General features: G+C 34.0%; 2 protein-coding genes and 1 pseudogene across 5 annotated transcripts; all 3 read left to right on the top strand.

Annotated features, from left to right (window-relative positions):
- The first annotated feature begins 1,868 nt into the window (after positions 1 to 1,868).
- On the top strand, positions 1,869 to 5,102 carry LOC129292554 (uncharacterized). The gene is made up of 3 exons (XM_054930117.1): positions 1,869 to 2,060; positions 2,192 to 2,305; positions 3,864 to 5,102. Exon 3 carries the CDS (start codon positions 4,257 to 4,259, stop codon positions 4,923 to 4,925), a length of 669 nt encoding a protein of 222 aa, XP_054786092.1. The 5' UTR covers positions 1,869 to 2,060; positions 2,192 to 2,305; positions 3,864 to 4,256; the 3' UTR covers positions 4,926 to 5,102.
- Positions 5,103 to 6,670: 1,568 nt separating this feature from the next.
- LOC129292553 (probable glycosyltransferase At5g03795) lies at positions 6,671 to 9,415 on the top strand (annotated as a pseudogene).
- Positions 9,416 to 12,021: 2,606 nt separating this feature from the next.
- Positions 12,022 to 16,418, top strand: LOC129293438 (probable glycosyltransferase At3g07620). Of its 4 annotated transcripts, none has more exons than XM_054931414.1 (6): positions 12,022 to 12,210; positions 12,562 to 13,531; positions 13,623 to 13,753; positions 14,293 to 14,641; positions 15,573 to 15,926; positions 16,051 to 16,209. In XM_054931414.1, exons 2-6 carry the CDS (start codon positions 12,707 to 12,709, stop codon positions 16,069 to 16,071), a joined length of 1,680 nt encoding a protein of 559 aa, XP_054787389.1. In that variant the 5' UTR covers positions 12,022 to 12,210; positions 12,562 to 12,706; the 3' UTR covers positions 16,072 to 16,209. The 4 variants fall into 4 exon arrangements, with proteins under 4 accessions (XP_054787389.1, XP_054787388.1, XP_054787390.1 ...); XM_054931413.1 differs by having other exon boundaries at positions 12,023 to 12,210; positions 16,014 to 16,418; XM_054931415.1 differs by having other exon boundaries at positions 12,023 to 12,210; positions 16,039 to 16,178.
- Positions 16,419 to 22,156: the final 5,738 nt, after the last annotated feature.

The raw sequence follows: 22,156 nt of genomic DNA, 5'->3' as shown, positions 1-22,156 counted from the left end.
CTCTACTTGGTTCCATGGAAGAGTGTGGCCAACTTGAGCTTTTTATGGAGAACTTGAAGAACTTTGAATGTTAAATTATTTTGGGTGCTTGGAGGAGGATGGAAGCTCAATGAACCATTTGATCTTCAATTTTGTAACCATTTTATTTTATTTTTGTTAATTTTTCTCTATTAATAAACTTGTAAGACTATAATTTTGGATTACTATGTGTTGGCTTTACAACCATAATCATGGTTGATATTTTTGTATGGAGATTAACTTGATTATTGTTAAACTTCATTTGGTATGTTGAGCTATATATTTCATCCACTCTTGTATGTGTCATAATTTTGAATGTTTTTGAGTGTTTTAACCTAGCTCATGCTTTATCATAATCTTGGGAGTGTTTGTTGAGCTTGCTTATGATCCATCATAATTTTGGGAGTCATTTGGGGGTGTAAAGGGATTATCATACTTGCCAAAATTTACCATTAATCACCTAACTTAGGCCTAAAACTAAATTAGAAAATTGAATTGGGCTCTAGAATTATAAGCTTAATTAAGGTCCCTAGTGGGTTAAGTTGCTAGAGAGAATTATCCTAATGGCTTCATGATTTAATTAGGAAGAGAAGAATTAAGGGTGATTAATTCATATTTCATAAATAGTTATGATTTGAGCATTAATTCAATTTCAAGTACCTTATTCCATTCCACTTTCACAAACTCACTAGTTTAGGTCTTTAGGCTTTAATTAGGTTAATTAGTATTTTATTTTAATCAATTAAAATCAATCAACTCTTGGAACTTCTTATTTTAATTTAACTACATTAGGAAGCTCTAAATTTAATCTTTACACCTCTTAAGGAATTGACCTAAGTTGCCACTATACTATATAATTAGTTAATCTAATTTAAATTGCTAAGCGTACAACTGCTTGGTTCATCAGGGCGTGATTCTACTTGGGTAATTATTGATCAACAACTCACGAAGTTAGCTCAATTTCTTATTTTGACCAACAACTTGTCGCCTTTGAACAAGAATTTCACTACAATAGACATTTACTTGTTAATATGTGAACCCAACACTATGAAACTGTGAACTTCTAGTTGTAAAATTTGAAACTTCTTGTCACTGAACATTTTAGCTGATTATTTGCAATTAGAAATTTTGGACCTTTAGTTGTGAATCTAATAACATATAATTGTGAGTAAGTGAACTTTAAGTTATAAATTTGTGATATTGGCTAATAACTTATCAACTTTGAATAAAAATTTTACTACTAAAAGATATTTACTTGTTAATATGTGAAAATTACGTTGTAAAACTGTGAACTTGTTAAAGTTGAGTAGATGAATAACAAAAAGTCCATGAATGCACAAAACACGGTCCATCAATTTACAACACAATTTTCATGCGTGTCTAGTTGATTTGTAGGCTTAAATAAAATGTACAAGTTAAAGTTGCATAGGTAAACAATATAAAGTCTATGGATGTACAAAACACAATCTATGAATTCTCAAAACAGTTTTCATGCGTGTGCAATTGACTTATAGGCTTAAGTAACTTATAGGCTTAAGTAAAATGTACAAGTTAAAGTTGTACAGATGAACAACAAAAAGTCTATGGATGTACAAAATACAATCCATGAATTTTTAATACAATTTTCATGCATGTCCAGTTGATTTATAAGCTTAAGTAAAATATACAAGTTAAAGTTTGTGCAGATAAACAACAAGCTCACGAGGATCATCTTCAAGTGCAACTTCTCTAGTAACTTACACGTGAGTAGTTCTTTTATTATACTCAAATAATTGTTTCACTCCAACATTATCAAGAGATCTATTATTGTGTCAACTATGAACTTTATGTCCCTTTTATTATCACTCTCAAATCCATTTTGACGGTAATCCAACTCCTGTAAAGTAGTGCCCAACCCATCAAAAGTATCTGAAATACTGGGGTCATTTACTCATTTTCATATTCTGCTTGGTTCGACTCGCTTCAGTGACCCAGAAAGTGACGAAAGAAGGAGCGTAGTGGCTTCGTTGCTAGCTGAAGGTGCACATGGAAGTCCCTTTCGGGTATTTTCTCTTCGTAATTCCTTATGAAATTTCAAATCTGTATTTCATTTCTGTGCTCTAAGTGAGCAGTAGTGTTAGAAGAAGTAACTCCTCTCTCCTTCTCACCAGTAAAAGTCCTTTTTCCAACCTAGGCCAGCCACTGTGCTGCGAGAAGAAGCATTTTGCGAAGAGTGCTCTGTTGACGGCGGTTGACTGAGCTTTGGACGGCGACAGAGGTCACTTACCGTTATTCGCAATGGTCGAGGGTATGGTGTTTTCTTCTCCATTTTACCTGGAGAAGTCGACGGAACCTTACTTTTGCATTATCAGTTTGTCGTGGTCTTGAGTTTCAGTTTCAACATTTTATGCATTGTATTGTTCTATATGGACCTATCTTCTTATTCATCGTTGTCTTTGTTACTGGCGTTTCACTGTGTGACAATGCCCATGACTGGAATCTTTAGTTGTATACTGTAGGCTAGAGTTGGTAAACGGGTGGGCTTAGCCCATATGGGCTCGGCTCTTATGGACCCGGCCCTTATAAGCCTAGGCCCTAAAGCCCAATTACATTAATTTTACTCTAAAATTGAAGCCCGGCCCTTATTCATAGGGCTCAGGGCCTGGCCAGTAAGCCCGAATAAGAATAAAATAAAATTCAACATTAAAATTTATTGTGAATATTTTAAAATTCAACATATATTAAACCAAAATCTCACATAATTTAAAAAATAAACAAAAAATTTAAAAGTCTAAATAAGATGAAGAAAAACATCATCATCAATCCTAATCAAGATCTTTCTTATTATCATCCATAAATAAAATATTAAAACCCTCAAATGTAGGTCCACTTGTGGAAGATGGAGGCGAAGGTTCAATATTAATTATTTCTGTAGCTTCTTCATCATCACATACAATAATTATTAATTAAATTTTTTTATTATCAAATATATATCTATACATATATCACAAGATAAAATATAAAAATTACCATAAAATGGCACAAAATAATTCACCCAATCAATGTTTGCATATTATCTGAAAAGAGGTGAAAACAATACTTTGTGAATAGTAAAACGGGCTTCACAGGCCGCCCGGGCCTGAGCCCATTTTCCTAGGGCTTAAAAGGGCTGGGCTTCGAAGCCTGGTTACCCCAAAAAATATCAAATTTTTAAGCCTGAATCCTTATTAAAACGGGCTTAAACGGGCGGCCTGTCAAGCCTGACCCTTATTTTCGAGTCTACTGTAGGTTGAACTGTTTAGGTATAGCTACCTCACATGCATCTTGAACAAGGAAAACAGCGCATATCTCTAAGGACGAATTGGGGATAACAAGCAGTAGACGTACAATCAAAATTTATAATCTAAGATATTAGACTTACAAATCAGGATGCCGTGGGAAACTGTTGGAGTGCAATAACTAGACGATTTGATGCTACGTGAACTCTAAAGGAACCTAGAGCTGTTACTAATTAATGAATGTTAACTGGATCTTGGCTTATGCATATTGAAATCCTATATTATTCATGCCGTTTGTCTTATGGATGCAATAATTCATCGTAATTTTAGGTTTTTGATATTGTAATATGTCGTTATCATTTCAAATGAGCTATTTCTTGGGTTAGCTTCATGATAATGCATAATTTGTTTTAAAATAAAATTGAAGCTAACGTTTGGCATATGGCCAGGGATATTGAGTGGTGTTAAGTCATGATAAGTTCTTAATCTTTAACTGGACGTTTAACAGAGAAACAAAGATATCCCAATTATTGGTGGCTACAAGTCTGACACTTTCTGAATCTGATCTTGTTTTCTGTAACTAAAAAGGAAAGAAAGAAAGAAAGAGAGCAGTAGTGTTCCATAGCAAGCAGAGGAGGTTTCTTCCAATTTCGGTTCAAAGTGACACTGAAGTTCTTTCATTTCCTGTCTACTACATGCGATCATGACTAGCTTGCTGTGTATCGTAATTCATGGGTGAGTACTGGTTTAATGTTCTGATCTCTCTCTCTCTCTGGTTTAATGCTCTTCTAAGTTAAATCAATGAACTGATTTTATTTGATCATCCTTCATCTGGTATACTCTTTTTTGTTTTTTTGTTTTTTTTGGTCTCTGTCTTACTTTTCAGTACTTGACATTGAAATTTAAAGCCGTTGTGATGATGGATTTCTAGTATGGAGCCATTCAAGTGTGCTTGAAGTGACTGGTTACATTTTACGTGAAATGAGTGCTTCTGCTTTAGCTCAGAGGTGGTTTCAGGGGAAGATTAGATTGCTTTGCATTTTAATTGCTATACTGGTTATTTCACAATGTTTTACATTTCCCTTCTGGACAACATTTTCTATACCGCATTTTCATAGACCTTCAAAAGAACCACCTGTTGAATTTGCAATCCCTGCAACGAGAAGAGGGGATATGTCTAAATCAACTAGAATCAGTTCCTTGCCTAAAGTTAGTCATGGTTCTAGTTCGAAAGAAGATGCTCTAGACTATGCATTGGTACTTGATGTGGAAAGGAACTCAAGAAAGAAGTTCATTTTGGAGAAACGTGACGTGCTTGATAGGAGTTTTAAAGTGGAAGATACTGAATATTCAAATTACAATTCCACTCAAAAGGGACCCACGCATGCACATGGTCTCACAGGGCAGACTAGATCAATTGATAACATCAGCAAAGTGCTCTTGGCTTCTGAAGCACACAGCAAATTAGTATTTGGTAACCCTCAAAGGCAGGTGAATAACATGCAAGTTATATCAAGGGAAGTTCCTTCAGAGGGTATCAAATTTACGAATGCAGGTGTAAACTTGTCCGCTCTATTATCTACTGCCAACATATCTTCAAATGGAAGTAGAATGCAAAACAACAACAACAACAAGCCTTTATCCCACTAGGTGAGGTCGGCTACATGGATTGCAAGACGCCATTGTGCTCTATCATTTATCAAGCTTTTAGGAATATTATTAATTAAGAGATCGCGTTCAACAACTTCCAAAAGTGTTCTCTTAGGCCTTCCTCTACCTCTCTTAATTGGACTCAAAGTTATATATTCCACTCTTTTCACTGGTGCCTCCCTTGGTCTTCTTTGTACATGCCTAAATCATCTCAACCGATTTTCTACCATTTTTTCCTCAATAGGTGCCATCCTCACTTTTTCGCGTACGTGCTCATTTTGAATTTTATCTTTACGTGTATGTCTGCACATCCATCGTAACATTCTTATCTCTACTACTCCAACTTTATGCTCTTGCTATCCCGTTAGAGCCCAGCATTCATTACTATATAACATTGCCGGTTTGATAGCAGTGCGATAAAACTTTCCTTTAAGTTTATTAGGCACCTTACGGTCACAAATAACTCCTTTAGCTTTTCTCCAATTAAACCACCCAGCTTGAATTCTATGTGAAATATCTCCACTGATTTCGCCATCATTTTGAATAATGGCTCCCAAATATCTAAACTTTTCCACTTGAGGTATAATTTGATCTCCCAATTTCACTTCCAAATTATTGTTGAATAGTCCTTTACTAAATTTACAATATAAATATTCCGTCTTACTTCTACTCAAACGAAAACCTTTCGACTCCAATGTCCTCCTCCATAATTCAAGTTTGCAATTAACCTCTTCTTTTGTCTCTGCTATAAGAACTATATCATCCGCGAAGAGCATACATTTCAAAATTTCCCCTTGAATTTATTCCGTCAAAACATTTAAGATAAGTTGAACAAATAAGGACTCAGAGATGATCCCTGATGTAGTCCAATCTTTATAGGAAAATCCTTTGTTTGACCACTAGGCGTTCTTATACTACTTTTTACCCCCTCATACATATCTTGCATGGCTTTAATATAAGTAATTCGTACTCCCTTTTTTTCCAACACTTTCCAAAGCACTTCTCTTGGTATACGGTCATAAGCTTTTTCCAAATCAATAAAAACCATGTGTAGATTTTTATTTTCACAACGATACTTTTTTATTAATCCCCTTAGTAGATAAATCGCCTCTGTAGTTGATCTACCTGGTATAAAACCAAATTGATTCTCAGAAATACTTGTCTCCAATCTCAACTTGTGCTCAATTACTTTCTCCCACAATTTCATTGTGTGGCTCATGAGTTTAATCCCTCTATAGTTAGTACAATTCTGAATATTTCCTTTATTTGTATAAATAGGAATTAATGTACTTCTCCTCCACTCATCAGGCATTTTCTTGGACCGTAAAATCACATTAAATAACTTAGTTAACCATCTCACCCCTTCTTCACCTAAATATTTTCACGCTTCAATAGATATACAATCAGGTCCGTTGGCTCTACCATTTGTCATTTTCTTAAGAGCTTCCTTTACCTCCTTATCACGTATTATTCGATAGAATGACAAATTTTGTTCCCCTTCACCAGTTACTAAATCCTCCAAGTTACTAGATGAATCCTCTCCATCATTGAAAAGTTTAGAAAAGTAAGTCTCCCATCTATTTTTAATTTCATCATCTGTAATTAAAATTCTTCCTTCTTCATCCTTAATACACCTTACCTGTTCTAGATCTCTTGATTTTCTTTCCCTACTCTTGGCAATCTTATAAATATTTCGCTCTCCTTCCTTCGTCTTAAGGCTCTTATAAAATTCTTCAAAAGCTTTAGAACGAGCTTCACCCACAGCTCTCTTAGTTTCCTTCTTAGCCATACGGTACCTCTTCCAATTTTTTTCATTGTTACACAAATGTATGGCTTTAAAACAGTTCTTCTTATACTTGATTTTGTCCTGTACACTATTATTCCACCACCAAGACTCCTTATCTCTCGGACCAGAAGTGGAATGCAAAGTATGGTGAAAATGGAACACAAGAATGAAAAGACTGAGCTGTCAAGATCTACTTTGCAGTCTAAGATGGGTATTCTATCCATAAGGAATAAGTTGGTGCAGCCAACATCAATATCACAGATGAACTCTTTATTGCTTCAGACTTACAATTCTCCTTCATCTATGGTATGAATTTGAGCTTTAATTCTTCCCATTTAAGCAATTTTCAGTTCTACACAGGATCCTGATGTTCACATATCATGCAATTGCCGACAGAGGCCAAGGTGGTCATCTCAACATGACCGTGAACTATTAACTGCAAAACAAGATATTGAGAATGCCCCTGTAATATCAAATGCTCCGGGGCTCTATGCACCTATTTTTCAAAACGTTTCCAAGTTTATAAGGTAGCCTGGCAATTGATCAATATGCAAGATATAAAGCACTGCAAAGTAAATTATTCTCTTTCCTTTCTTTACTCTATGAGTATGCCATCTTGTATTCATTTGGTGCTAGTGTTACTAATGGTTATCTTGGTTGAACTTCCGAATTTCTGACATATATCAGCAATTCTATAGTTTTAATCCTACAAATTTAAATATTCAAAATATCAATAGCATGACTTTCTGTACCAGTTTGTGACGTCTTTCTATTTATTGGCCTGGATATGCGGGTCTTCTTTCAGTAGGGAGCCTGTATCTGTAATATTTCACTGATTTGAATCATTTTTTTGGGTTTGTGTCCTTCAGGAGCTATGAATTGATGGAGCGCAAACTTAAAGTGTATATATATAAAGAAGGAGAAAAACCTATATTTCATCAACCAAAGATAAGAGGACTTTATGCTTCAGAAGGGTGGTTCATGAAATTGATGAAGGCAAATAAAAGTTTCATTGCGAGAGATCCTCAGAAAGCTCATTTGTTTTACCTACCATTCAGTACACAAATGCTAAGGACTAATCTTTCTGGACAAAACTTCCAAATTAGGCGGATGGAGCAATACCTTGAAAGATATGTGGAATTAATTGCCAAGAAATATCGTTTCTGGAACAGAACTGAGGGAGCAGACCATTTTTTTGTTGCTTGTCATGATTGGGTATGCTCTTCCGTCTCCGGACATCACTCTCATTCATGTACATTATTACTTTATTGCTGGATGATATTATTTGAAGTTCTTTCTATTTGTTAGCTTAAGCAAAAGAAAAAAGGACCATTGTTTAGGAATTATTCATAAATCTAGAGCATGTATTGATTCAGAACTTTGATCAGATCATAGCATGGTTGCCATACCATTGTCCTGATCATACTCAAACCAAGGGGGCCAAAATACTAAAATTTATCATACAGTAGTGATTTCATTGTTCTCATGTATATATGTATTAAAAAATTCTAATGTTTCTATTAACCTATTGTTTGTCTCAGTAGTTATATTCAAAGAGTATTTTGGCAGGAAAAAATTAGCACAAAGAGTATTTTGGCAGGAAAAAATTAGCACAGAGAGTATTTTGGCAGGAAAAAATTAGCATTGAAAGCTTTATATCTGGTTAGAAGAAAATGATGGTCTCTGACCTGGACTCTTGTTTATGTGTTAATCACTTGAATTTTGTCGTTCATGTTTTTGAACCTGGATCTTCTGCAAATTAAGTTTTTTCTGCATTGATTTAATGAGATGGATGAAAATGCAGGCCTCCCGGATCACAAGGCGGCTAATGCAAAATTGCATTAGGTCTCTTTGCAATGCTAATATTGCTCAAGGATTCAAGATAGGCAAGGACACAACTCTACCTGTTACATATGTACATTCTATGATGGATCCAGTAAGAGGTATTGGAGAAAAGCCTCCTTCAGAAAGGCCTATTCTTGCCTTTTTTGCTGGAGGCTTGCATGGTTACCTCCGAGAAATCCTACTAAAACACTGGCAGAATAAAATACCAGACATGAAAATTCTTGGCCCAATGCCACGCGATTTGGAAGGTAAAAGAACTTATAGGGAATAAATGAAAAGTAGCAAGTATTGCATATGTGCTAGAGGCTATGAGGTTCACACCCCAAGAATTGTGGAGGCCATTATGTTTGAATGTGTGCCAGTGATCGTATCAGATAACTATGTGCCTCCTTTCTTTGAGGTATTGAAATGGGAAGAATTTGCTCTATTTGTTGAAGAAAAAGATATCCCTCATCTAAGAAACATACTTCTCTCAGTAACAGAAGAGAAGTACCAGAAATTGCAGTTAGGAGTAAAGAAGGTGCAGAAGCATTTCCAGTGGCACAAAAGTCTTTATTTCATATGATTCTTCACTCAGTGTGGTACACTAGAGTTTCTCAGATCAGCCCCAAGCAATAATGATATCTTTGCAGTGAAAGAAGCTTGATTTAGTGGAGAAAATTAGCATGATATATGAGCAATATGATGCTCGGAAACAACTATCCAGAAAAGCTCGGCATTGAGACTGCATTCTCTGAAATAGTCATCTGGGTTCAGACTGTTGCATATAATCTATCTAATTGTGGTTTTATTGATGTGGTCAGTGGCTGTTAAAGACAAATCCTATTCCTAACTCATGTATATATAACAGTTCTTACAAGCTGGGTCACTTGTAAACTCATAGCTTTGTTATTGAGTTGCTCTGTTGCATGCTTTCTTGGATTGTTGGGTAACATGATTGGACTTCATATGATTTTAATCTTGGTTTAATCATGTCTAACAAGATTATTTAAAACTCAGCTCCTGGTTGAAAGTAAAATCAAGACCTAAAGATGTATAATGAGAATTAATTGTTGCTTCTGAATACACTTTCTACTTGGAGTTGCCCCAACGAAACACCAAGCAAAGGAAATAAAAAATATATACCAACAAGCTATGTATACGGTTAGATTAGACCCAACAATACCATCTAATCCAATTAATTGATATGACTTGGAAGAACCAAGGTTTAAAAAATAAATGGACAAAAATATCCTATCCCATCACTTTGTAGTAAATTTTGAAAACTTAATCATAAATCTTAGAATTTCAGATGTAAAAATCAAAAAATTAGTTGTAGATACTAAATTTTAAAAACTCTATAAATTACGAAATTTATTTATAAATCCTAGAATCTCAGTTGTAAAAATCAAAAGATTAATTACAAATCAATTACAGACTGGTAGAAGATTTGAAAATTTGAAAGCCTAGTTAAAAAAGTGAAATTCATAGCTCCAAATTGTGAAAGCTTTGTTGAAATAACCGTTTGAGAACTTAACATTGATTTTACAATTTTTTTAGTTGTGTCTGATATTTACAAGACTTTTGTAATTTACAACTAATCCTCTAATATTTTCTTGGGCAAAAAAAAAAAAATCCTCCAATATTTACAATTCTAGCTCTTAAGATTTATAGCTAAAATAAGGAATATTCATTAGCTCAGTTGTCTAGTATACAGAACCCTACCAAAAAAAAAAAATAAATATTTTGGACATGTTAGAGTCAGCCTCAAGAAAGGTATTTAGTCCTCAAAAAACGCCCACCCCCACACAAAACATGCACATGTTTTTTAAGGAACTGAGAGAGGAGGTTTAATTTTTATTTTTAATTTATATTAATATAGAATCATCACATTTTTTATTAAGAAAAATAATGAGTTTCTAGCATTTATTTAAAATTCTATCATAAATCATAATTTACAACTTTTTTTAAAAAAAATATGAATGGAAACATTGTTGAGAGATGGATGATTGAACGAATGATTTAGATCATGATGAAAAGTTAAGATTGGACCAATTTCTTGTGCATGAATTATGAAAGGCTTGTTCTTGTACGCAAAGATGTTATCTATCAAGTTGACTGCTATGATTTGTTCTTAACTTACTATGGGAATGAGAATTTGATTTCTATAGTGCTGTTATTGTATATTTATAATAGTTTAATTATGGATAATGATATGATGTCAGTCTTCTCTTGATTAAATTAAAATGATGTTTATTAAGTATTGATCTAATTTGATGGAATCATTTATGTAGAAAGGATGTTGGTATTTCTTCGGCTTGTTTATATGAATTTTATTCGGCTTCATTTGAAATATACAAAGTTTCTTTAGTTCCCCCCCCCCCCCGCCCCCCAATATCATCATTAGCAGGACAGATGATATTACTCAACGCTCTCAACCCAACCCGAAATCTTGGACATCTCGCAAGCAAGGGTAAGCAGTGAGCTACAAAATGCAATCAGTTCATCTTTCAAGCTAGATATCGAGCAAGGTAAATTTAAATTAATTTCACCAAACTAAACCAAACTAAACTAATATGAAATAATTAAAAACTAATATGAAATAATTAAAATTGATTATAAATGAGATTTAGTTTGATTTATTTTTTCTTTTAACAAACTTAATTGATTTGATTCAATTCAGATTTTTCTTTTGGAAATTTGAACAAACCGAGCCAAATTTTATTATAGTTAAACAGAATTTTTTTTGTACCTAAGAAATTTTTTTTATAAATAATAATAATAATAATAATAATAATAATAATAATAATAATAATTAATAGTTAAAAATATAAGTGAATATGAATATATATTAATGATTATGAAGATTATCTCATAAAAAAGTTTTAAACTTAATCTAAACATAAACTAAATCGAATTAAACTGTTCAGAAACAAATCAAATCGTTTAAAAAAAAATCAAACAAGTAAATTTTAGTGAATTGATTAATTTGGTTCGGTTTAATTTTTTCACAACATTAAACCAACTCAAATCTATAAACCCTACATAAAACAAGAACATTCAAAATTGAGATAAATGCCAACTCCAAGGGATTTTCCTTATCTCACAAGGTAGCGGACTTTAAAATGTAATCCATTCACTTACAATTTTTTTTAACATTTCTTTTTTATTTTATTTTATAAATCTATAATCTTTTCCTATCTACTAATTCATGTTCTCTGCATGAGTTATTTTCCCCCAGACCGAAGTGACAAGACAAACAGAATCCTAGATGCGTTGGAAGTTTCAAGCATTTTGCAGGAAATTTGGATTTTGGGCAATTTGGTTAATATAACGTACAAGAACGATAATCTTGAAATTGGCAATGCTCCGTCTACAGAGGAAACGACGTCGTGGGGAGGACCTTCTCTTCGACAGTCACTATTGACCGCACGAGGCGACCTCAGACTCTGGACGGTCATCGACAATTACTTAGATAGGGAATGTAAACAAAATTAGCAATTTTTTTGCTTTAAAGTAATTGTTAAAAACAAAAAACAAGACGCTTCGATGGAACGATGGAAGTTAGCTTGATACTTTGATCTGTTCTGCAACTGCATGATGGTTACTCTGCTTGGTTCATTGGAGAGTTCGAAAGAAGATCCAGCTTCAAGTTTCACTCTGCTCCACGGCTGGGTGAGTACTCTGCTGTTCTAACTTGTTTCTTTCGCTTTTGGCAGAAACCAAACAAGTACAATTTCTGCTTTATTATTCTTAACTTATGAATGCTTGGGAATGATACAGTCGTTTTTCTCACTCACTCTCACACACAAGCATAAATTGTTAGTCATCCTAGCTGATTTGCTCAGGTGCCTGGTAAGAACAAGTGGAACTTTTCACCCCCAAATGTTTCTTTTCGTATTTTCCGTTCAGTTTCGTGCTTTCTTTCGTACCCACTGTTATTCTGTAATCGGTTTACGGAGTATCTAATATTCCGTTATTTCATGACCCTCTAGTTTACTAATTTGAGTTTCTGCTGAACTTCAGTGCTAGGGAACTTATGCAGCACAATGATGGGAAGATTGGGTGTTTGTTTCTCATTTAAGAAGCTTGATCAAGAAGTTATGGTGCTATATCTGTTGTGAGTTAATGTCTTTTCTTTTGTTGGCCTAACTAGAGTGAATATTCTCAAATGTTCCGATTGTGCCATATTGGAAATGGGAGATGGCTTTATCTATTGGGAATAGTGGCTGTTAACTCCCTACTGTTTCAGTCAATACTGGTTACAGTTGGAAATGCTCCTTGGTCTTCTTCATTGCAAGAATATCATAAGCACAGGGATGATTTTATAAGCTTTCCATTGTTACATTCAGCTACAAAGTTTTCTACTGCTTTGAATCCTTTAACAATTAATGGTTCAGATTCTATTAATTTTTCTGCTTTCGCTGGCATCAAGAAAAATGTACATATTTCCATTCCTAGTGATGGAACCCATTATCCAAAGTGGTTAAATGGAATGAAAAATGATAGACAGAGTTCTACTGATGCTTTGGAAGTTGGGACAGATAGGAATGGCGTCCATAGTTTCCCTGAGAAGAAAGTTGATGATAAAAATGAGAGCCCAGAGTTCAATGTTGTTGGCATTAAGAATAATCTCATGCCAATTTTAGGCAGGAAAAGTGAATATGACCTTTCAGCAAAGCAAATTTTGAAGACAAAAAGTGATATTTATACAAATTATCAATTGGTAGAAGACAAAAATATGGATTCAAGTGAAGCTGAGGGAGTTTATATTCATTTCCAGTCTCCTATGCCTGATAATGTGACCCACCCAAATTCCAACTCGTCAGCTGGTTCTTCTCTGAAGCAAAATGATTCAGCTGACTCACAGAATGGCGTTTCAACAAGTATTCTTGGGAGAAGGAAAATGAAGTGTGAAATGCCACCTAAGTCAAGAACTTTAATACAAGAGATGAACCAGATATTAGTGAAGCATCGAGCTAAGTCTCGTGTAATGGTATAAACATGTCCTATAGTCCAAATTTAGGTAGTTTTCTTGAGGAAAAAAATAGTAGTTACTGTGAGCTGTAGTTCAATTTTGATTGCAGAAACCGCGATGGCCCTCCAAACTTGACCGGGAAATCCAAGCTGCTAAGTTGGAGATTATGCACGCTTCTACGGTGGCACATGACAAAGAACTTTATGCTCCTCTCTTCCGCAATGTTTCCATGTTTAAAAGGTTAGTTTGAAGGAGTTAAGGTAATATGAACTTTGTAGTTAGGCTTATGTTAATATTTCTTTATCCATGTCTATTTTGATTGATACATAAAAGGTTGGGAGAATGACAAGTAAGGGCCTCGTAAGAACATTAATACCAAATTAGAAACTTTAGTATTGAAACATGGTAGAAAGAATGCTGAAAATTTAGGAATGTCAGTGTTGAAAAATCCTAATTTGACACATTAATGTTCTTACAAGATGCTTACTTGTCATTTTCTCTAGAAAGTTTGTCCTTCAAATGAATGAAGGGTGTTGACTTTCTGAAGTACTGATCACCACTTAATTACAATCATTCTGAGGCATACTTTTATTGGAATCAGACAGTGAAAGTACTCAATTTGCAAACATCAAATGTCATTTTCTAAATACTTTTTTTCCCCAAATATGGCATTCGGTTTTGCCTTATTTTCACTCAAATGCCTCCTTCTTTCTCTTTTTCTTTGTGTGAGCTATGTCTGATGTACTGTGTCCAAGGTTAACATCTGGTTGCATTTCCAGGAGCTATGAACTCATGGAACGCACACTCAAAGTTTATATATACAAGGATGGAGACAAACCCATCTTTCATCAACCTATACTCGAGGGACTTTATGCAGCAGAGGGATGGTTTATGAAGCTGATGGAAGAAAACAAGAATTTTGTAGTGAAGAATCCTGCAAAGGCCCACCTATTTTATTTGCCATTTAGTTCACGTATGTTAGAGCACTCTCTTTATGTGCGCAGCTCTCATAATCGTACAAATCTTCGCCAGTATTTGAAGGACTATACAGAGAAAATTGCAGCAAAATATCCATACTTTAACAGAACCAGTGGAGCTGACCATTTTCTTGTCGCATGTCATGATTGGGTATGCTGTATCTTTCTTACTTTTTTATTTAGCTTGCGTGATTGCAGAAATTTGTTTCTTAAATGTGTCAAACTGATATTTTCACCTCTCTTTTTTTGTTTTTTGTTCTTAAGTAATCAATTTAAACACATGACCCACATATCTAGGTGCCAGAGCAAGTTTCGAACCCTAATCCTCATGCCTGCAAGGAGGTGGTGTTGTCGCTGAGGCAACTTGCCATTGGCAACTGATATTTTCACTTCAATAAGTTATATTTGTCTTAACTATATTGTAGTCTATTTTATAAGAACTAGATTGTTGGCCTTTGCTTTACATGAAGTTTGAAGCATACGGATAGCATATGAATAGTGTGGCTTCCTATAAATTTTGTACCTTATATATGTATATATTATTGTAGAATATAGATGAGAGGAAGATTTCACAACCATTTTCAGTATATGTTCTAAGGCATCATGCTGAGTTGCATCATCTCTAGTTGTCTACTTTAGGTTGCATATCAGTGAAAAACTCAACAGTTCTGAAGCATATGGCATATCACCATTTTAACCTCGGTATATGCATTATTGGGCATTGTTAAAGATGCTCATTTATAGTAGGCATAACAGGAGGCATTAGATGACAAAATAATCATGGGGGTTTTACATCCGATTCTTTTTGGCTTGTTAACATTTATAAATGATCAATAGTATCCTTCTAATGACAACTTATTGTTGTAATGCAAAGCATGAAAATCCTTACTTTGATATCTTATTCCTTGGTATCCATGTCCAAGATGCCAAGAAACATGAAATAGAAAATTACCTGATTGCTTATTCTATGGAGAAGGAGACCATGAATGAAAGCACACATTCTTGAATAAAAGATGCACAACTCTTAACCTACTTCATGTGAAACCATCATGAATAAAACATGAACTACTCTTCTCTTACAGGCTCCATATGAAACAAGGCACCACATGGAATACTGCATAAAAGCTCTCTGTATTGCTGATGTAACACAGGGCTTCAAAATAGGAAGGGATGTTTCTCTCCCAGAAACTTATGTTCGGTCAGCAAAAAACCCTCTTAGAGATCTGGGTGGAAGGCCACCTGATCAAAGGCCTATTCTTGCTTTCTATGCTGGGAGTTTGCATGGCTATTTGCGTCCAATATTGCTAAAGCACTGGAAGGACAAAGACCCCAATATGAAGATATTTGGCCGAATGCCTCCTGGTGTTGCCAGCAAAATGAGTTACATCCGGCACATGAAGAACAGCAAGTACTGCATTTGCCCAAAAGGGTATGAGGTAAGCAGCCCAAGGGTGGTTGAAGCCATATTTTACGAGTGTGTGCCAGTGATCATATCTGACAACTTTGTACCACCATTTTTTGAGGTTTTGAATTGGGATGCATTCTCAGTGATTCTTGCAGAGAAGGATATTCCGAGATTGAAAGACATTCTTGATTCAATACCAGAAGAGAAGTTTCTTAGTTTGCAACTTGGGGTCAGGAGGGTTCAGAAACATTTTCTCTGGCGCACAAAGCCTCTTAAATATGATCTCTTCCACATGACCCTTCACTCTATTTGGTATAATAGAGTGTTTCAAATAAACGTAAGGTCATGATGCACACTGAAATGTAGAAGGTCTTTTCTTTTCTTGTTTTCTTTTTTGGTTGCCTGAGAAATGCAGAAGGCATAAAGAGGGGAATGTGACTGTAATATTTGACTCTAGGCTTTTTAATGTACCACATTCTGAATGAGTGGGGATTGTGTTCAATTTTATTGTTCTTGTATGTAATGTGGCATCATATTCTCAAGGTTAAAAAGAAAGCTTCAGACGTGTGAAATCTGGTCGCCAGACTTGCAGGTTTACGGGGTTTCATGTCCGACAAAAACAGAACAAATTTTGAAGCCTGCAGTACAGTCAGCAGGGGTGGGTTGAAAAAAACACATCAGCAAAAACAATACTAGCTGTCATAATTTTATTGGCCAACAAACCAGTCCACCCTTTCTTTCTTTCTTTTTTTTTTGGGTACGGTAGACCTAATCCACATTCTGTTTTTGATTTTCTGTTTTTTGGATCTAACAATCCACATTTTGTTTGATGTACTTTCTTCATTTTTATTTATGAAAGAAATTATCACTTTTATTTTTTTTATATATAAATAAAATCATGTTTCTAATATGCATTTATTATAAACTCTTAAAATTATCCCTCATAATTTTATCATTTATAGTCATAAAAAGTAATAAATAAAGGTTTAATTAATACAATTAATCAAAGATATTGTAGTGTAATTTTTTTTATTTTTAAACACAATTAATATATTTAAACTGTTTTTTAAACTGCATGATATATATATATATATATATATTTTTTTTTTACAAATAGAAACAAAAGGAGTATTTGATAGGGCAATGGCTTAGTGGTTTTTATTGGGCCATGGTCAGTGAGAGGAAGTCCAAACCAAAGCCTAAGAGATCATCATGTCCACGAATGGTAAATGTCCAAGGCAAATGCCGACACCCGACAGTGTATCATTTGAGAGAGGTAATGATGGACAGACACCTAATTAGTACATCATATATTTTCAGGACGGGAAAGCCCACGTGGGGTCGTACACTTGTTTCTAGGTATCATTATTCATGACTGTATTCGAAAACTGGACCCATTCTCATTATGATATTAAATAAAAACCCATCATCAAAGTGCCCGTCTTCATTTCCGTTTCTGTGGCTCCATACTGATAATCTGGTAGGCAGGTGGAGGTTTCTCAGAAGCAAAGACCATCAATAAACACATTTTTTATTAGTTGGAAGATGATGGGTCTTGGATTATTTTGGATTGTGCTGCCAAACCAGCGAGAAATCCCTTTGACAACATGAAACAAGTTGACTAATTTCTCAACAACATGAAGCCATTAAATGCGACAGAAAATCACGGCTCTGTAAACATTATTTAGTGCAAAATATTCAATTTAGTCTTTTTTTTTGGTTAAAAAATATTCAGTTCTTTAAAAGTGAAGAGATTCAAGGTCAGGCATGAGACCCATGAGTTCCTGGCAGATCAGGTCTAGGAATCAAGATACTAAAAATTGGATTAATTATTATACCAGTTAAGATACTGATTTAAGGATTAATAGTCATAATCATAATCAAATGGTTATCAAATTAGTTATAAACAAAGTATTTTATTAAATTGATCAAGATAATAGTTTAATAATTTACCTGTTCAACTAGATGGTTTGACCTGTTTTCATAATATACCATGCCAGGAATCAATGAAGTTTGTACACACAGACACAAGAACACAAGGAGGGAAGCTTTTGTTATCCATTAAGGTTGATGGAAGGAATCTGGAGATGAGGGATGAAGGAGGTTGGCATTTGCATTTTGAGCAGTCGAGTTACTTCATGAGGACCCCAAAACTGTGGAGTATGGGTGCCACCTGAGTTGCATTTGAATAAGATGAGATGCTATGCATCCAATGCATTTTTATCACTTTCATTCATTCATTCAAATTTAATAATAATAATAATTCTCTAGTTTAAATAGTAATATTAATTAATAAAAACAGATGGCTCATGGCTCCACTTATTTAATTGATCAAAAGTTTTGGGGTCCTCTTCTGCGGTCTATGCCTTTTATTATATTTATGAAAAATCATTCTAATTAAATGATCTTCTCACTATGATTGTTTGAGGTATATTACTTTTTTTTTATTATAAGAAAATATACACAAGTTTTTAAATAAATTGTTAAAATTAAACTATCATGAAAACAATTTTATTTTAATAAAATATAAGTTATTAAAATTTTTAAATTCTTATTCAATATTTTTTATTTTGAGTTACACATTAATTTAAATTTATAAAATTTACTATTTGTACATCACTAAAATACTGTTAAAAAATTGTGTAAATAACTGAAATAGTTAAAAGAATCATTTTTTATATTTGAAAAGTTTCAAGTACACCATGTACATGCTGATTGTGTGAGCATCTGTTTAAAAGATAAATAAGTATTAAAAATTGAATCGATCATTAAACCAGTTAATATACTAGTTCAAAAAGTAATGGTTAAAACTATAGTAAAACAATGATTAAATCAGTCATAAACAAAATATTTTATTAAATTGTTCAAAATACTAGTTTAACATGATCTGAATTTTCATATTATGGTTTACTCTCACTTGACTCTCATTATTTAAAGCTTTCCCACTTGCATTTCAAAAAAGATAATTTGCTTGGGTGATACTATTTCTACATCAATTTAAAAAAAAATTGGGAAAAAACAACACCCTTTCGCGGGTGTTAAAGGTACAGTTACATCCGCCTAAAACAAAAAGGTGGGTGAAGGGCACGATCTAATTTAATTTCGTCCTTAAAGCAATAAAAAATGATTGAAGACCAATCAAAACAAAGAAATAATCACAAAGATATCCTCCGACAACACAGTAGTTTAGCCCAATGGCTCAAAATGATCCATGCGATTCATCGACCTTCTATTATTGTTATCAGCTTTAATTTACCTAGTTGGACTTTCATGTTTCTTTTACCATTTTTGTTGATAATCTTTTCCCACTAATACTTTGACCGTCCCTCACTATTTTTATCACAATCCACACACTTTTTAACATAACCTGCACTGTTTATACTGAAATGGTATGAATCATCTTGTATGAAATATAAAAAAATTCTAACAAATTATACCAATAAAAGTAAGAGTGGAAATAAATATACTAGGCCAATATTAAAAGACAAGCATGCCTTGGTTTGTTGGTCTGTGTCAAACTTTTTTTTTTTTTTCCACTTATATTTTTTTTAACGAGGACGATTCTATTTGAGGCTCTAGCAATAATTAATTCTGGCGTATGGGCATCTCTCCTAGTGACAATTCGGACCTTAATTCTTTATATCTTAAGAGATTAGCTCATTTAATTAGATTTAATATTGGCTAAACTTTCTTTTAGATTCAAACTTCAATCATGAGAAAGCATGGCTTGGCCTCATATCTATATAAATACCCATTAATAAAAGTCGGCCTTTAGATATGCTTTAAGACTTTAAATAGGTATAAAACAAATTACAACCGACTTAACTATTAACTTCAAATAATTCACTATGATTAAGAATAAAGTATATCTTTAGTTTTTCAACTTTATCTAATAGAAAAATAGTAATCTAAAGTCCACTTTCTAAACTAATTATTGTGGAGATGGTTTAGAAAGTAAAGGTAGTGGTATTATCATAATTAAGTAGTGTCTTTTTAAGACTTTCTAAACCAATTCCAAAGGGGACCAGCCTTAATAATATTTTTTAAACCAGTTGACATGATAATCGGTTTGGAATATGTGACCTTTTAAAAAAAAATAAATTTTTGTAGTTTCTAAATTGGGTAAGTGTAAAATCAGCTTGTAAAGTTTTAAATTTTTTTTTTGGAAATTTTTTTTATGCACTTCTAAAGATGTTATCCTTTCATCTGGTTTAGAAAGATTTACTTTTTTCTAAAAATTGATTTTTTAAATGCTTTTCAAGACCTGTTTTATTGCAATTAGTCTAGAAACTAATAAAAATTTTAATTTTAATTACTTTCTAGACCATATTTTTAGAGTAACTGGTTTTGAAAGTCCTTCTGAATTAGAAAAAAGCCTCTTACCTCTTAGGGCTCGTTTGGTACGCAGCACTGGCTAAGTGGGACTGGGTTTGGAATTGAGTAATACCAAACTTTTATGTTTGGTAGGTGGTAATGATAAATTTATTCCTAAACCCAATCCCATCTTGGTAGGAATACCTAATACCACCTCCTTCCTGGTATTGCAATTTCAATACTGGGATTGAAATTTTCATGATTGAAATGCCCTCATCAAAAACTTGCCTAGTCAGCTTACTCCTTCATCATCTCACACGAATCTCCTCCATCATCCTTGACCTTGCACACTCCATTGAAGATGACTTTGGCAACGCAAGGATGGCTATCATCGCATAATAGGGATGGAATAGGAGTAAGGGAAGATAAAGACAAAGCCATTATCTACCAATGACGTCGACATGAGTACAAACAGGAGCAGAGATGACGAAAGAGCGTTGCCACAATGCAGAGATAGGGGGCACAGATCGACAGCAACGCAGAGATAGGAGAGTTCGTGACCTGAATGAAACTCCTTACAGTGGCAAACGACAGTGACTCTAGCAGTGACGGTGATGGAAGAATGAGTTTAACAGCAACTGGCAAGGATGAACAATTAGTAGTGTGAAACAGAGGCAAGGCAGTAATCTCGTTCTAGATCTCCCAGCGGCAGTAGATGTGCTTGCCCCACCACACCAATGACGTTGAGGACGGTGGAAGGATGGAGATTGAATGATGGAGGTGAGGGTTTTTGCTCTCTCTCATTCTCCTTGCTCTGGATTGTTAGAAACTCAAGCAATGAGAAAATGTAAGATAAGGTGTGTGCATGCTGCCATTCGTCAGTGCCGATGAAGCTTGCAAGAGAGAAGATGATGATGGAGAAGATGAGGGCAATATTATCTTTTAGCTATTTTTTTAGGTTAAACTTGAGTCTTTTTTTTAATCTCATGTTATACTAAACATAATTTTAAAACTTATTTCTAATTCTAGTCCCAATCCCAGTCCCAATCCCAATCTCATAAAATTCAATACCTTATACCAAACAGGGCCTTAGAGTCTTATTTAGCTCAAACTTCATCTCCCTCTCTATTCAAATTTCTCTTTCAACATTCACAAAATAACTTGTTGAGCATCTCGTCCTCTTCAATCAGTCTTCTTCATCTTCATCAAATTTGTGAGGAGTGCTCTTGTTTGTGTTCACCTTTGGCCTCTTCATCGAATTCCTCTTCTTCATCTTTAGCCAAAATCATTATAAAGCTCATGGAGGTTGGGTCTTCTTCGTCTGAAGCTTTGGTCCAAGATTCTTGCTCCACTCAAGTATTTTTATTTGACTCCTTTGCTCCATTACTCTTCTGGGTTTTTTGGGTCTTCTAGGTTCTTCTTTTTTTAGATTTCAATTTTTTTTAATGAACTAATGAACGCTTTCTTATTGGTCTTATTATGCTCCTGTTCTTGAAGCTTGCTCGTGATCTCATTTTTCTTATTTCTATTTGACTCCCTTGCTCCATTGCTCTTCTAGGTACTTGCTTTTGGGTTTTCTGGGTTCATCTTCTTCTAGATTGCAATTTTTTTCAACAAACTAACGAACACTTTCTTGTTGTTCCTATTGTTCCTATTCTGCTTGTGTTCTTGAAGCTTACTCATATTCTTCAGGCTCTGCAACCTATACTTCTCAAGCACTTGAAGCTTCCTCTTCTTCTTCTTCATTCTCTGTCAACTTCCAATATTTTGTTTATATTTTTTTAAATTTTTATTCATTTGATTCATGTTCTTCATATTGTTCAAATTGTTTAATTTGTTAAACCTTGTTTGTTTAATTTTGTTGGCTCAAACTTGATTGTTTAATTATGTTTAATTTTCCATATTTAATTGTTTAATTTTGCTAGTTTAAAGTTGATTCTTTAATTA

This window comes from Prosopis cineraria, unplaced genomic scaffold (genome assembly GCF_029017545.1).
Source record: "Prosopis cineraria cultivar Desert tree isolate PC_DT_omini unplaced genomic scaffold, ASM2901754v1 PC14, whole genome shotgun sequence".
Lineage (NCBI taxonomy): Eukaryota > Viridiplantae > Streptophyta > Magnoliopsida > Fabales > Fabaceae > Prosopis > Prosopis cineraria.
Note: the sequence above shows the minus strand (reverse complement) of the source record. Positions and strands in the feature narration are given on the sequence as shown.

Bases quoted from the DNA above. Each gene is read 5' to 3' on its own strand.
- LOC129292554 (XM_054930117.1), top strand. From the start codon at position 4,257: ATGAGTGCTTCTGCTTTAGCTCAGAGGTGGTTTCAGGGGAAGATTAGA.
- LOC129293438 (XM_054931412.1), top strand. From the start codon at position 12,707: ATGTTCCGATTGTGCCATATTGGAAATGGGAGATGGCTTTATCTATTG. The intron at 13,532-13,622 runs GTATAAACATGT...TTTTGATTGCAG, and splicing joins GAGCTAAGTCTCGTGTAATG to AAACCGCGATGGCCCTCCAA. The intron at 14,642-15,572 runs GTATGCTGTATC...CTTCTCTTACAG, and splicing joins TTGTCGCATGTCATGATTGG to GCTCCATATGAAACAAGGCA.